The following is a 12,696-nucleotide window of genomic DNA, read 5'->3' on the forward strand; positions in this document are numbered from 1 at the left end:
CTGTAACACACCTGTAACACACTTGACGCACCTGTAACACACCTGTAACACACCTGACGCACCTGTAACACACCTGACGCACCTGTAGTAACACACCTGACGCACCTGTAACACACCTGTAACACACCTGACGCACCTGTAACACACCACACACACCTGTAACACAACTGACGCACCTGTAACACACCTGTAATACACCTGTAACACACCTGTAACACACCTGTAACACACCTGTAGCACACCTGTAGTAACACATCTGACGCACCTGTAAACTCACCTGGCGCACCTGTAACACACCTGTAACACACCTGACGCACCTGTAAACACACCCGACGCACCTGTTACACACCTGACGCACCTGTAACACACCTGTAACACACCTGTAACGCACCTGTAACACACCTGATGCACCTGTAACACATCTGACGCACCTGTAGTAACACATCTGACGCACCTGTAAACACACCTGACGCACCTGTAACACACCTGTAACACACTTGACGCACCTGTAACACACCTGTAACACACCTGACGCACCTGTAGTAACACACCTGACGCACCTGTAACACACCTGTAACACACCTGACGCACCTGACGCACCTGTAACACACCACACACACCTGTAACACAACTGACGCACCTGTAACACACCTGACGCACCTGTGGTAACACACCTGACGCACCTGTAACACACCTGACGCACCTGTAACACACCACACACACCTGTAACACAACTGACGCACCTGTAACACACCTGTAATACACCTGTAACACAACTGACGCACCTGTAACACACCTGTAATACACCTGTAGCACACCTGTAATACAGCTGTAACACACCTGTAATACACCTGTAGCACACCTGTAATACAGCTGTAACACACCTGTAAAACACCTGACGCACCTGTAACACACCAGACGCACCTGTAACACAACTGACGCACCTGTAACACACCTGACGCACCTGTAACACACCTGCTGTGTCCTTTTGTTTCAGACGAGCTCATTTGGCCTGAAGGAGATGAACCTCTGCCGATGGATGCTCAAGATCTGATCTCTGACCTGCTCCGACAGGATCCTCTGGAGCGGCTGGGAACAGGTACTAGACCAGGTCCAGAGCCAGGACCACAGGCTTTTAGCTAGGATATGAAAACACCCTGTCCAACCGGGGGCTTTAAAAATGTAAGGCTATGGAAAGCGAATATGTTTATCACGGCCTTTTTTTGACGTTTTTACAAAATAAAGCAGCGCTTTTAACGTGGAGGCGAGTACACGGCGATCTAGAGCGGCGCCCGCACGCCTCTTGGAGCGCCCATGAGCATCTCACTCCGTCCACGTGGGACGTCCTGGTCACGGGCGTTAGGAGCTCCCATGAGCATCTCGCTCCGTCCACGTGGGACGTCTTGGTCAGGGGCGTTAGGAGCGCCCATGAGCATCTCAGCGGGTTTGTTGGTCACTCAAATGGTCACTTTCTATCCCGTGGTCAGAGATTTAGCCATCACGTCGTTTCAATGTACAATTGAAATCATAATCAGGTTTGACATTTTCAGGTTTCTACAGATTCCAACCAGAATATTTGTATGTTGTATTCTCAGAAGAGGCAGTACTGCGAGTGTGTAGTATCTGGTGTTTGATGTAATAAATATCTTTGTATTTTGTGTCCTCAGGAGGAGCCGTGGAGGTGAAGCAGCACCACTTCTTCTCACACTTGGACTGGAACAATTTACTGCGACAGAAAGCAGAGTTTATCCCTCAACTCGAGTCTGAGGATGACACCAGCTACTTCGACAGTAAGTACTTTTACTTCAACGACCACTGCAGAGTGGGTATTTGACCAAAGTTATTCAGCTGCAGCGTCTTTTCAACAAATCAAACATAATGGAGAGCTGACCAGACGACAGCACCAGCACTGAGAATACTACTTAGAATACTTCTGAGAATACTTCTGACACTGAGAATACTTCTGAGAATACTTCTGAAAATACTTATCAGAATACTTATCAGAATAATTACCAGAATACTTCTGACACTGAGAATACTTCTGAGACCACTTCTGAGACCACTTCTGAGAATACTTCTGAGAATTCTTCTGAGAACACTACTGAGAATACTTCTGAGAATACTTCTGACACAGAGAATATTTCTGACACAGAGAATACTTCTGACACAGAGAATACTTCTGACACAGAGAATACTTCTGACACAGAGAATACTTCTGAGAATACTTATCAGAATAATTCTGAGAACACTTCTGAGACCACTTCTGAGACCACTTCTGAGAATACTTCTGAGAATACTACTGAGAATACTTCTGAGAATACTTCTGAGAATACTACTGAGAATAATTCTGAGAACACTTCTGAGAATACTTCTGAGAACACTTCTGAGAATACTTCTGACACAGAGAATACTTCTGAGTAGAACTGCTAATGACCCTTATGTTAGTGTTTGACGTAAAGGTCACACGTTTGTCCTCAGCACGATCGGAACGTTTTCAGCATTTGGACTCTGAAGAAGACGACGACACCAACGATGAAGACACTGTGGAGATCCAACAGTTCTCCTCCTGCTCCCCGAGATTCAGCAAGGTACAGCCAATACTGCAGTACTACTACTGCTACTACTACTACTGCTACTACTACTACTACTACTACTACTACTTCTACTACTGTCACTACTACTATTACTATTATCACTGCTACTACTACTACTACTACTACTACTACTTCTACTACTATCACTACTACTTCTACTACTATCACTACTACTTCTACTTCTACTACTGTCACTACTACTATTACTATTATCACTGCTACTACTGCTACTACTACTACTACTACTACTACTACTACTACTACTACTACTACTACTACTACTACTACTACTACTACTGCTACTGCTACTGCTACTGCTACTGCTACTGCTACTGCTACTGCTACTGCTACTGCTACTACTACTACTACTACTACTACTACTACTACTACTACTCTGTCGTTGGTCCAAACCCGGTCCGTCTCAGGTCTAAACCCGCCTCTTTGTCCTCAGGTTTACTCGAGTCTGGAGCGTCTGTCTCTGGCCGAGGACAAACGAACTCCTCCGTCCAAACGAAGCCTGAGCGAAGAAACAGAGCGAGACACTGAGAAGAGAACGAAGAGCAAAGACCGGAGCTGGATCCTGGGGTCACCAGAGATGTGAGTGTGAGGAGCCCTGAGGGGGAGGAGCCCTGAGGGGGAGGAGCCCTGAGGGGGAGGAGAGACCTCAGAGGGAGGAGCCCTGAGGGGGAGGAGAGACCTCGGAGGGAGGAGGAGACCTCAGAGGGGGGAGGAGGGACCTGAGAGGGAGGAGGAGGATGTCACACACACATGATGATGTCACACACATGATGATGTCACACACATGATGATGTCACACACATGATGATGTCACACACATGATGATGTCACAAATGAGGTCACACACATAATGATGTCACACATGAGGTCACACACATAATGATGTCACACATGAGGTCACACATGATGAGGTCACACACATGATGATGTCACACATAAGGTCACACACATAATGATGTCACACATGAGGTCACACATGATGAGGTCACACACATGATGATGTCACACACATGATGATGTCACACACATGATGAGGTCACACATGATGAGGTCACACATGATGATGTCACACACATGATGATGTCACACATGAGGTCACACATGATGAGGTCACACACATGATGATGTCACACACATGATGATGTCACACACATGATGAGGTCACACATGATGAGGTCACACATGATGATGTCACACACATGATGATGTCACACACATGATGATGTCACACATGAGGTCACACACATAATGATGTCACACATGAGGTCACACATGATGAGGTCACACACATGATGATGTCACACATAAGGTCACACACATAATGATGTCACACATGAGGTCACACATGATGAGGTCACACACATGATGATGTCACACACATGATGATGTCACACACATGATGAGGTCACACATGATGAGGTCACACATGATGATGTCACACACATGATGATGTCACACATGAGGTCACACATGATGAGGTCACACACATGATGATGTCACACACATGATGATGTCACACACATGATGAGGTCACACATGATGAGGTCACACATGATGATGTCACACACATGATGATGTCACACATGATGAGGTCACACACACATGATGATGTCACACATGAGGTCACACACACATGATGATGTCACACATGATGATGTCACACATGATGATGTCACACATGATGATGTCACACACATGATGTCATGTTTGCTCTCAGGAAGCGTATGTCGCTGTCAGAGTCGTCTCACACAGAGAGCGACTCGTCTCCTCCTCTGACCGCTCGCCGCCGCTGCAGCTCCGCCCTCATCCAGATGCCCAGGTTCCACATCAACTCTGAGGACGATGGTGAGTCTGGGGGCGAGGAGGAGGTGGAGGAGGAGGAGGTGGGCGAGGAGGTGGATGAGGGTGAGGAGGTGGGTGAGGAGGTGGGTGAGGAGGTGGATGAGGGTGAGGAGGTGGGTGAGGAGGTGGATGAGGGTGAGGAGGTGGGTGAGGAGGTGGGTGAGGAGGTGGATGAGGGTGAGGAGGTGGGTGAGGAGGTGGATGAGGGTGAGGAGGTGGGTGAGGAGGTGGGTGAGGAGGTGGAGCTGGAGAAGGTCCAGACTTAAGACTTATTGGAACTTCTCATGTTCTTTTAGAAGCCGTTGGTAAAAATCCCAGTTTCCTGAGGAGCCAAAAGTCTGAAGAGCTTCCAGCCTCCGTCCCAGAAACGCCTGGAGCCGGTCTGGACCAGGCTGGACCCGGTCTGGACCAGGCTGGATCCGACCCTGGACCCGGTCTGGACCAGGCTGGACCCTGTCTGGATCGGCCCGTGGAGAGAGAACTGAGTCTGGACGAGTCTCCAGTTCCTCCGTGCGGCAGCAGCACGTGTCAGTATCTCCTTACTCTGAGATCTAAGCTGCTCCGTAACACCAGAGAGGACCTCCCTGAGGCCACACCAGAGAGGACCTCCCTGAGGCCACACCAGAGAGGACCTCCCTGAGGCCACACCAGAGAGGACCTCCCTGAGGCCACTTCAGGTCCAGAGGAGGTTTTCGGGGCCTGAGTTCTAATGTTCATTCCTGTTTGTCTTCACAGCGTGTGCTCCTAAACCCTGCAGAGACCAGGAACCTGAGGCTACACCTGATAATAACATCACAGGTAAAGCTCAGAGCCACCACAAAACGCCCAAAGACTCCTCCCCCAGAGCCTCTGACCCCGCCCCCAGAGCCATCAGCGACCTGGCAGCACGTCGAGCTCGTCACAGACTTCTGTCCGGCGACTCAGAGAAGCCTTACCCTCAGACCATGCCCAGATCCTTCAGCAAAGTCATCAAGTCGGCCTCAGCCACTGCGCTGTCCCTCATGATCCCCACAGGTGAGGTCCCCCACAGGTTACATGCTAAGCTAACTTCTATGTTGAGCCCACATGCTAAGCTAACTCATAGGTTGAACCCACATGCTAAGCTAACTCATGTTGAGCCTACATGCTAAGCTAACTCATATGTTGAGCCCACATGCTAAGCAAACTTATATGTTGAGCTCACATGCTAAGCTAACTCATATGTTAAGCTACATGCTAAGCTAACTCATATGTTGAGCCCACATGCCAAGCTAACTCATTTGTTAGGCCACATGCTAAGCTAACTCATATGTTGAACCCACATGCTAAGCTAACTCATATGTTGAACCCACATGCTAAGCTAACTCATATGTTGAGCCTACATGCTAAGCTAACTCATGTTGAGCCCACATGCTAAGCTAACTCATATGTTAGGCCACATACTAAGCTAACTCATATGTTGAGCCCACATGCTAAGCTAACTCATATGTTGAGCCCACATGCTAAGCTAACTCATTTGTTAGGCCACACGCTAAGCTAACTCATATGTTGAGCACACATGCTAAGCTACAAAGCTAACCCTGTTTCTCCCACAGATCATCTTGGCGTCTCCCCATTGGCCAGCCCGATGTCCCCGCACTCGCTCTCGTCCAATCCGTCATCTCGAGACTCGTCCCCGAGCCGGGACCTGTCGCCGGCGGTTACCAGCATCAAACCGGCTCTGATCATCCAACGCTCGGGCAAAAAGTACGGCTTCACCCTGAGAGCCATCCGAGTCTACATGGGAGAGAGCCACGTGTTCAGGGTGCACCACATGGTCTGGGTGAGTCCCGGTTTAAGATAAGATGAGATATTCCTTTATTGTCCCACATGGGGAAATTTCATTGTTGCAACGCAGGTAGATACAGAGGTAGATACAGAAGAAAAGAACAGATCACTTATAGGAAGTCTGAAAAACACTCTCAGTAGAAGATCTCCTATAAACAAAAACTCCCATAGACAAAACCTCCCATTTCCCAACAAGGGATGGAGGGGGGAAAATAATAAAGATAAAAATAAATAAATACATAAATACCATTGCATGTGATCACGACAGTAATTGCACATGAATATGTGTCACGACAGCACATGAATTTCACTGTAATTGCACATATGACGGAATTGCACATGGTTAGGTCAGTATTGCGAGTGTTCAGCTCTCCAGAGCGGACAGAGTGTCCTGCAGTGGACAGAGTGTCCTGCAGTGGACAGAGTGTCCTGCAGTGGACAGAGTGTCCTGCAGGGGACAGAGTGTCCTGCAGGGGGTGACACTCATGGTCAAGCATAGATGTGAATCTAGCCAGGACCCTTCTGTCCCCCACCTCCTGCACCGTGTCAAGAGCACAGCCCAGGACGGAGCTGGACTTCTTGATGACTTTGTCCAGCTTCTTCCTCTCCCTCTCTGTGATGCTGCTGCTCCAGCAGGCCACACCTACAGGAGGGCTGATGCACCACAGAGTCAGAGAAGGTCTTCAGGAGTGGCCCTGTCACTCCAAAAGACCTGAGTCTCCTCAGGAGGTAGAGCCGACTCTGGCTCTTCCTGTACAGTCTGTGTTATGAGTCCAGTCCAGTTTGTGGTTCAGATGAACACCAGGTACTTGTATGAGTCATTCTCTCAATGTCCCGTCCCTGGATGTTCACTGGTGAGGGGGCAGTGGGGTGGCGTCTGCGGAAATCCACCACCATCTCCTTGGTCTTCCCCGCGTTGATGAGGTGGTGGTTCCGCTGACACCAGTCCACAAAGTCCTGCTCCAGTCCCCTGTCCTTTTCCAGGTGAGAGAGAGAGCGGTGCAGCAGGAGGCAAGGCAAGGCAAGTTTATTTGTAGAGCACATTTCATACACAAGGCAATTCAAAGTGCTTCACAGCAGGAAAAATGCATTCAAATCACAAAGAAATTACAGAAACAGAAATACAATAAAATTAACTAAATTAAAAATTATCAATCCAACTGATTGTCTAAACTAATAAAATCACAAACAAAAGACAAAAGTGCAAAGAAAAAATCCTTTCAGTCATATGCACAGCTAAACAAAACTGTTTTTAGCTTAGATTTGAACATTGTCAGAGTAGAACCTGTCTCACATCTTCAGGAAGAATGTTCCAGATTTTAGCTGCATAAAACTGAAACGCAGATTCCCCATGTTTTGTCCTGACTCTGGCACCAGCAGGAGGCCGGTCCCTGAGGTCCTCAGAGTCCGAGATGGTTCCTATGGCACTAACATATCCAAGATGTACTTTGGTGTTAGGCCATGGAGAGACTTGTACACAAGCAGAGCTGCTTTAAAGTCTATTCTCTGAGCCACAGGGGGCAGTGCAGAGACCTGAGAACAGGACTAATGTGATGGTACTTCCTGGTTCTAGTCAGGACCCGAGCAGCAGCGTTCTGGATGTACTGCAGCTGTTTTACAACTCGTTTGGAGAGACCAGTGAGCGGCCGTTACAGTAGTCTAATCTACTGGAGACAAACGCATGGATAAGTCTCTCTAAATCTGGTTTTGACACTATATTTTTGATTTTGGCAATGTTTTTTAGATGGTAAAAAGCTGCTGATGTTATTGATTTGACGTGGCTATTAAAGTTCAAGTCTGAGTCCATTATTACCCCCAGATTTCAAATTTGGTTTGTAGGTTTTAGAGCGAGACTCTGGAGGTGACCGCTAACACTTTCTCTTTGTTTCCGTGGCCAAAAACGATTATTTCAGTCTTGTCTGAGTTCAGCTGGAGAAAGTTGTTTTGCATCCACAAACTGATCTGTTGGATGCAGTGACAGAGTGAATCTACTGGTCCATAGTCACCTGCCGATAGTGAAACATAGATCTGAGTGTCGTCTGCATAATTGTGATAGGACACATTTTCACTGCGTATCAACTGACCCAACGGCAGCATGTAGAGGTTGAACAGAAGGGGACCCAGGACTGACCCTTGGGGCACTCCACAGGTCAGGGTCATGTGGTCTGAGACACAGCTACCAATTTCAACAAAGTACTTCCTGTCTTGCAGATAGGACCTTAACCAGTTTAGGGCAGTGCCAGTGATGCCCACCCAGTCCTCTAGTCTCTGTAAGAGGATCCCATGATCGACAGTGTCAAAAGCAGCACTCAGATCTAACAGAATTAAGACTGAGGCTTTGCCCGTGTCAGTGTTCAGGCGGATGTCATTATTCACCTTGACAAGAGCAGTCTCAGTGCTGTGATGAGGTCTAAAACCTGACTGAAAAACATCAAATGAGTTGTTTATTAAGAGGAAATCTGTGAGCTGTTGGTAAACAACCTTTTCAAGGACTTTGCCCCAAAATGGCAGATTAGAGATGGGCCGGTAATGACTCAGTACTGCGGCATCAAGACTGCTCTTCTTTAGGAGAGGCTTTATGACCACAGTTTTCAAAGACATTGGGAATGTTCCAGATTGAAGCGGCATGTTAACTATGTGAGTGAATGGTGCTAACAAACTGTTCAGCACAGACTTTAGAAATCTGGTGGGTAACACATCAAGGCAGCATGTAGATGAACTCAGACTGGTGATGATCTCATGGACAGTTTTGTCAGTTACTGGTGCAAAGTGAGTTAGCTCTAAGTGTCTTGGTGGTTTTAGGGTAATTTTTTGCATTGTGGGATTTATAGCATTTTTAATGCCCTGAACTTTGTCATTAAAGAATAATGCAAACTCATTACACTTGGATGTGGAAATGAGTTCTAACGGCAGCTGAGCTGGAGGATTTGTTCATCTGTTTACTGTGGCAAACAGGACACGCGAGTTGTTACTGCAGCTTCCAATTATTTCAGAAAAATATCTTTCCCTAGTTCTACATAAGATTAGGTTGTACATGTTCAGCTTCTCTTTGTAAATCTCTTTTTGAACCTGGAGCTTTGACTTGCGCCATTTCCGTTCGGCCCTGCGGCACTCCCTTTTCTGTGCCCTGACCGAATCATCAGGTCTCCACGGCGCCTTCTGCTTATTTTTAACCATTTTAGCCTTTATAGGGGCGATGGTGTCCAGAACATTCAAAACACTAGATGTAACAGAGTTCAACAAATCATTTACATTAGAACATGAGACATTTTCAAAGTTTATCATTTCCATAAACAGTGCACCTGTGTCATCATTTATGTGTCTCCTCTGAACACCTGCAGGACCAACCGGTGGTTTGGGAGAAACAGACAGGTCAAAGAAGACACAGAAATGATCAGACAGAGCAACATCGATCACATTAACATTTGAAATATTTACCCCCTTTGTAATTATGAGATCTAGAGTGTGTCCTTTGCTGTGGGTGGGGCCTCTCACATGAACCGGCTTTCTATTTCCTCCTCCCTTCTCACGGATTTTACATCCAGCCCTTCTGCTTCGCTTCGTTTTCCTTAGGATGTTCGCCGGGATAACGTGACGATCTCCGGGTAAGACGACGGTTCTTCAGAATTTCATGAGTTCCTCCTTTGTGTAAACGCGGTACGGCGCCGGCCGGGGGGCCCAGGGGGGCTGGGGGGCTTCGGAGCTGAGGCACATCGCGACGACACGACGAAAACACTCCAGCCGAACAAAGTCAAAACAAGTTGAATTAAAGCGATTCCAGTGCGTGTCCCGATCGTTCGTGAAGTTCCTCTTTTATATAAACGTGTACCGCGGCGCACTGTACGTCAGCGGCGGCCGGAGGGCGCGGGGGGGCCGGGGGGGGGGCTCAGAGTTAGCTCACATCACGACGACACAACGAAAACACTCAATATTCCAGCCGAAAAAAGTCAAGAACAGTTGAATTAAAAACGATTCCGCGCGTGTCCTGATCGTACAGTAAAATAGAAAAAAATATTTACAAAATACAGAAGATAAAGCACAAGTGTGAGAAAAAGTGTGAGAAAAGAGCGGAGCGTTTACACAGGGCTGCCAGCTGTACCGGCGCCTTTGTGACGTTTTAGACCCGGTTTAGCCCCGGTTTAGACCTGGTTTAGACCCGGTTTAGACCCGGTTTAGCCCTGGTTTAGACCTGGTTTAGACCCGGTTTAGACCCGGTTTAGCCCTGGTTTAGACCTGGTTTAGACCCGGTTTAGACCCGGTTTAGACCCGGTTTAGACCCGGTTTAGACCCGGTTTAGACCCGGTTTAGACTTGACTGACCAGCCATTCCCAACACGTTTTGACAGACTACTTATCAAACCTGTGTGAGGTTCTGGGGCTCGACCGCTGCGTTTCAATTTCTAGGGCGGAGTTTAGAGCAGAGACAGAACCAATCACATAAACCCAGAAGTGACGCAAAAAAACGCCACACGCTTAACCGGATATTACGTAGCCCATGTCAACAAGGCGTGTTCCTCGTTATCTGTCCTGAACGCAGAAAATGTCTCCTGAATCGTGATGACGCCCTTCGTATAACTGCATCTAACGCACGTTCATCACGGCAAGTAGAGGGGACTCTCCTGATTTTTCAAACCGAAGCGAGAGCAGAAGTAAACACTCGGTCACGAGCCGGGTCACGAGCCGGGTCCGCCATCTTGAATGTTTTTGAACGGGGGTGAAGAGTTACACCGTATCTCAGTGTGACGCGTTAAAACCTCCGACTGGGATTGGGTACCAACAATTTCATTGGCTCTGACTCGGGTTCCAGACCCTTACGCATTCGAACAGAATGTGGGCGGGGCTGGCGGGTCAGGCAAGGTTTAGACCTGGTTTAGACCTGGTTTTGACCCGGTCTAGACCCGGTTTAGACCCAGTTTAGACCTGGTTTAGTCCCGGTTTAGACCTGGTTTAGACCTGGTTCAGTCCCGGTTTAGACCCGGTTTATCTCTTGTGTCTCAGCACGTGGAGGATGGAGGTCCGGCGCACGATGCTGGACTCAGAGAAGGCGATCTCATCACTCATGTAAATGGAGAAGCAGTTCACGGCCTGGTTCACACAGACGTGGTGCGGCTCATACTGAAGGTCTGCTCCTCTTCCTCTGCTCCTCCTCTTCCTCTGCTCCTCCTCCTCACTAACCCTGTCTCCTCCTCAGAGCGGAGCTAAACTCTCCATCTCAGCGACTCCGTTTGAAAACACGTCCATCAGAGTCGGACCAGCTCGAAAAACCAGCCATAAAACCAAGATGGCCCGAAGGAGCAAGAAGAGCAAGAAGAAGGAGGGCAAAGAGGAGAGGTCCGGCCCACTTTACCACACGCCACTGTAGAAGGGGGGAGAGGCGGGGCATGCAGGTGGGGGAGGGGCGGGGCGTGTAGGAGGGGCAGGGCTTGCAGGTGGGGGAGGGGCGGGGTGTGCAGGTGGAGGCGGGGCGGGCATGCAGGTGGAGGAGGGGCGTGCAGGTGGGGGAGGGGCGTATTTATCGGTTTGGGCCCTGTTCAGACCCGGTTCAGACCCGGTTCAGACCCGGTTCAGACCCGGTTCAGACCCGGTTCAGACCTGTTTCTTCTCCTTTAGTAAGAGGAAGTCGTCGTTGTTCCGGCGCGTCACAACGCAGTCGTCGCTGCTTCACAGTCGCAGCCTCTCGTCTCTGAATCGCTCTCTTTCGTCAGGAGAGAGTGGCCCCGCCTCCCCCACTCACCTGTCCCCGCCCACCCATGCCCACAGGTGCACGCCTGACTCCGCCCATTCAGGTAAGTGTGGTTCTGTCCTGGTTTAGCCCTGGTCTCATGTTAGTCCTGTCTCACTTCCCGGTGTGTCCAGCAGGGGGCTCTCCTCAGAGCAGTTCTCCGTCCTCATCCGTCCCAAACTCTCCAGCGTCGGGCCCCTCTTCGGGCCACACTCGGCCCAGTTCTCTGGTGGGTTTGGGCCATAAGCTTCAGCGTCAGTTTCGTTCTCCTCGGAGGAAGTCTGCAGGAAACATCCCTCTGTCTCCTCTGGCTCGCACGCCGTCTCCCACGCCTCAGCCCGGGTCGCCACCGCGGTCGCCAGGGCCTCTGCCCAATGGAGCTGCCGTGAGTACAGCAGTGCTCCCTGTGGATTGAGTACAGCACCCTTTTAATCCTGGTTTAGGCCTGGTTTAGACCTGGTTTAGACCTGGTTCAGACCTGGTTTAGTCCTGGTTTAGACCTGGTTTAGACCTGGTTTAGGCCTGGTTTAGACCTGGTTTAGACCTGGTTTAGGCCTTGTTTAGTCCTGGTTCACGTTCTTCTAAACCTCTTTTTCCGCTCAGGTGAAACTTCACTCGTCTCCGCCCGTCGTCGCTCGTAAAGTTTCTCACGTTTCTCGCTCTCCTCTGCTGAAGAGAGTGCAGTCTGCAGAGAAGCTGTGTGTGAGCGCCCCCA

General features: G+C 49.1%; 1 protein-coding gene across 1 annotated transcript in view; it reads left to right on the forward strand.

Moving 5' to 3' along the window:
- Nucleotides 1-12,396, forward strand: part of LOC140354283 (microtubule-associated serine/threonine-protein kinase 2-like) — a 31,459-nt gene extending 19,063 nt beyond the window's left edge. Inside the window, exons 13-24 of the mRNA XM_072439232.1 lie at nucleotides 998-1,099; nucleotides 1,668-1,790; nucleotides 2,479-2,588; nucleotides 3,046-3,191; nucleotides 4,330-4,457; nucleotides 4,751-4,981; nucleotides 5,190-5,468; nucleotides 6,029-6,255; nucleotides 11,258-11,380; nucleotides 11,451-11,590; nucleotides 11,870-12,045; nucleotides 12,119-12,396. Of these exons, the coding sequence (XP_072295333.1) occupies nucleotides 998-1,099; nucleotides 1,668-1,790; nucleotides 2,479-2,588; nucleotides 3,046-3,191; nucleotides 4,330-4,457; nucleotides 4,751-4,981; nucleotides 5,190-5,468; nucleotides 6,029-6,255; nucleotides 11,258-11,380; nucleotides 11,451-11,590; nucleotides 11,870-12,045; nucleotides 12,119-12,396 (2,063 nt within the window). The remainder of the gene's footprint in view (nucleotides 1-997; nucleotides 1,100-1,667; nucleotides 1,791-2,478; nucleotides 2,589-3,045; nucleotides 3,192-4,329; nucleotides 4,458-4,750; nucleotides 4,982-5,189; nucleotides 5,469-6,028; nucleotides 6,256-11,257; nucleotides 11,381-11,450; nucleotides 11,591-11,869; nucleotides 12,046-12,118) is intronic.
- The last annotated feature ends 300 nt before the right edge of the window (nucleotides 12,397-12,696 follow it).

This window comes from Eucyclogobius newberryi, unplaced genomic scaffold, assembly GCF_026437365.1.
Source record: "Eucyclogobius newberryi isolate DKJ021-1_F unplaced genomic scaffold, fEucNew1.0.hap1 SCAF_9, whole genome shotgun sequence".
Classification (NCBI taxonomy): Eukaryota; Metazoa; Chordata; class Actinopteri; order Gobiiformes; family Gobiidae; genus Eucyclogobius; species Eucyclogobius newberryi.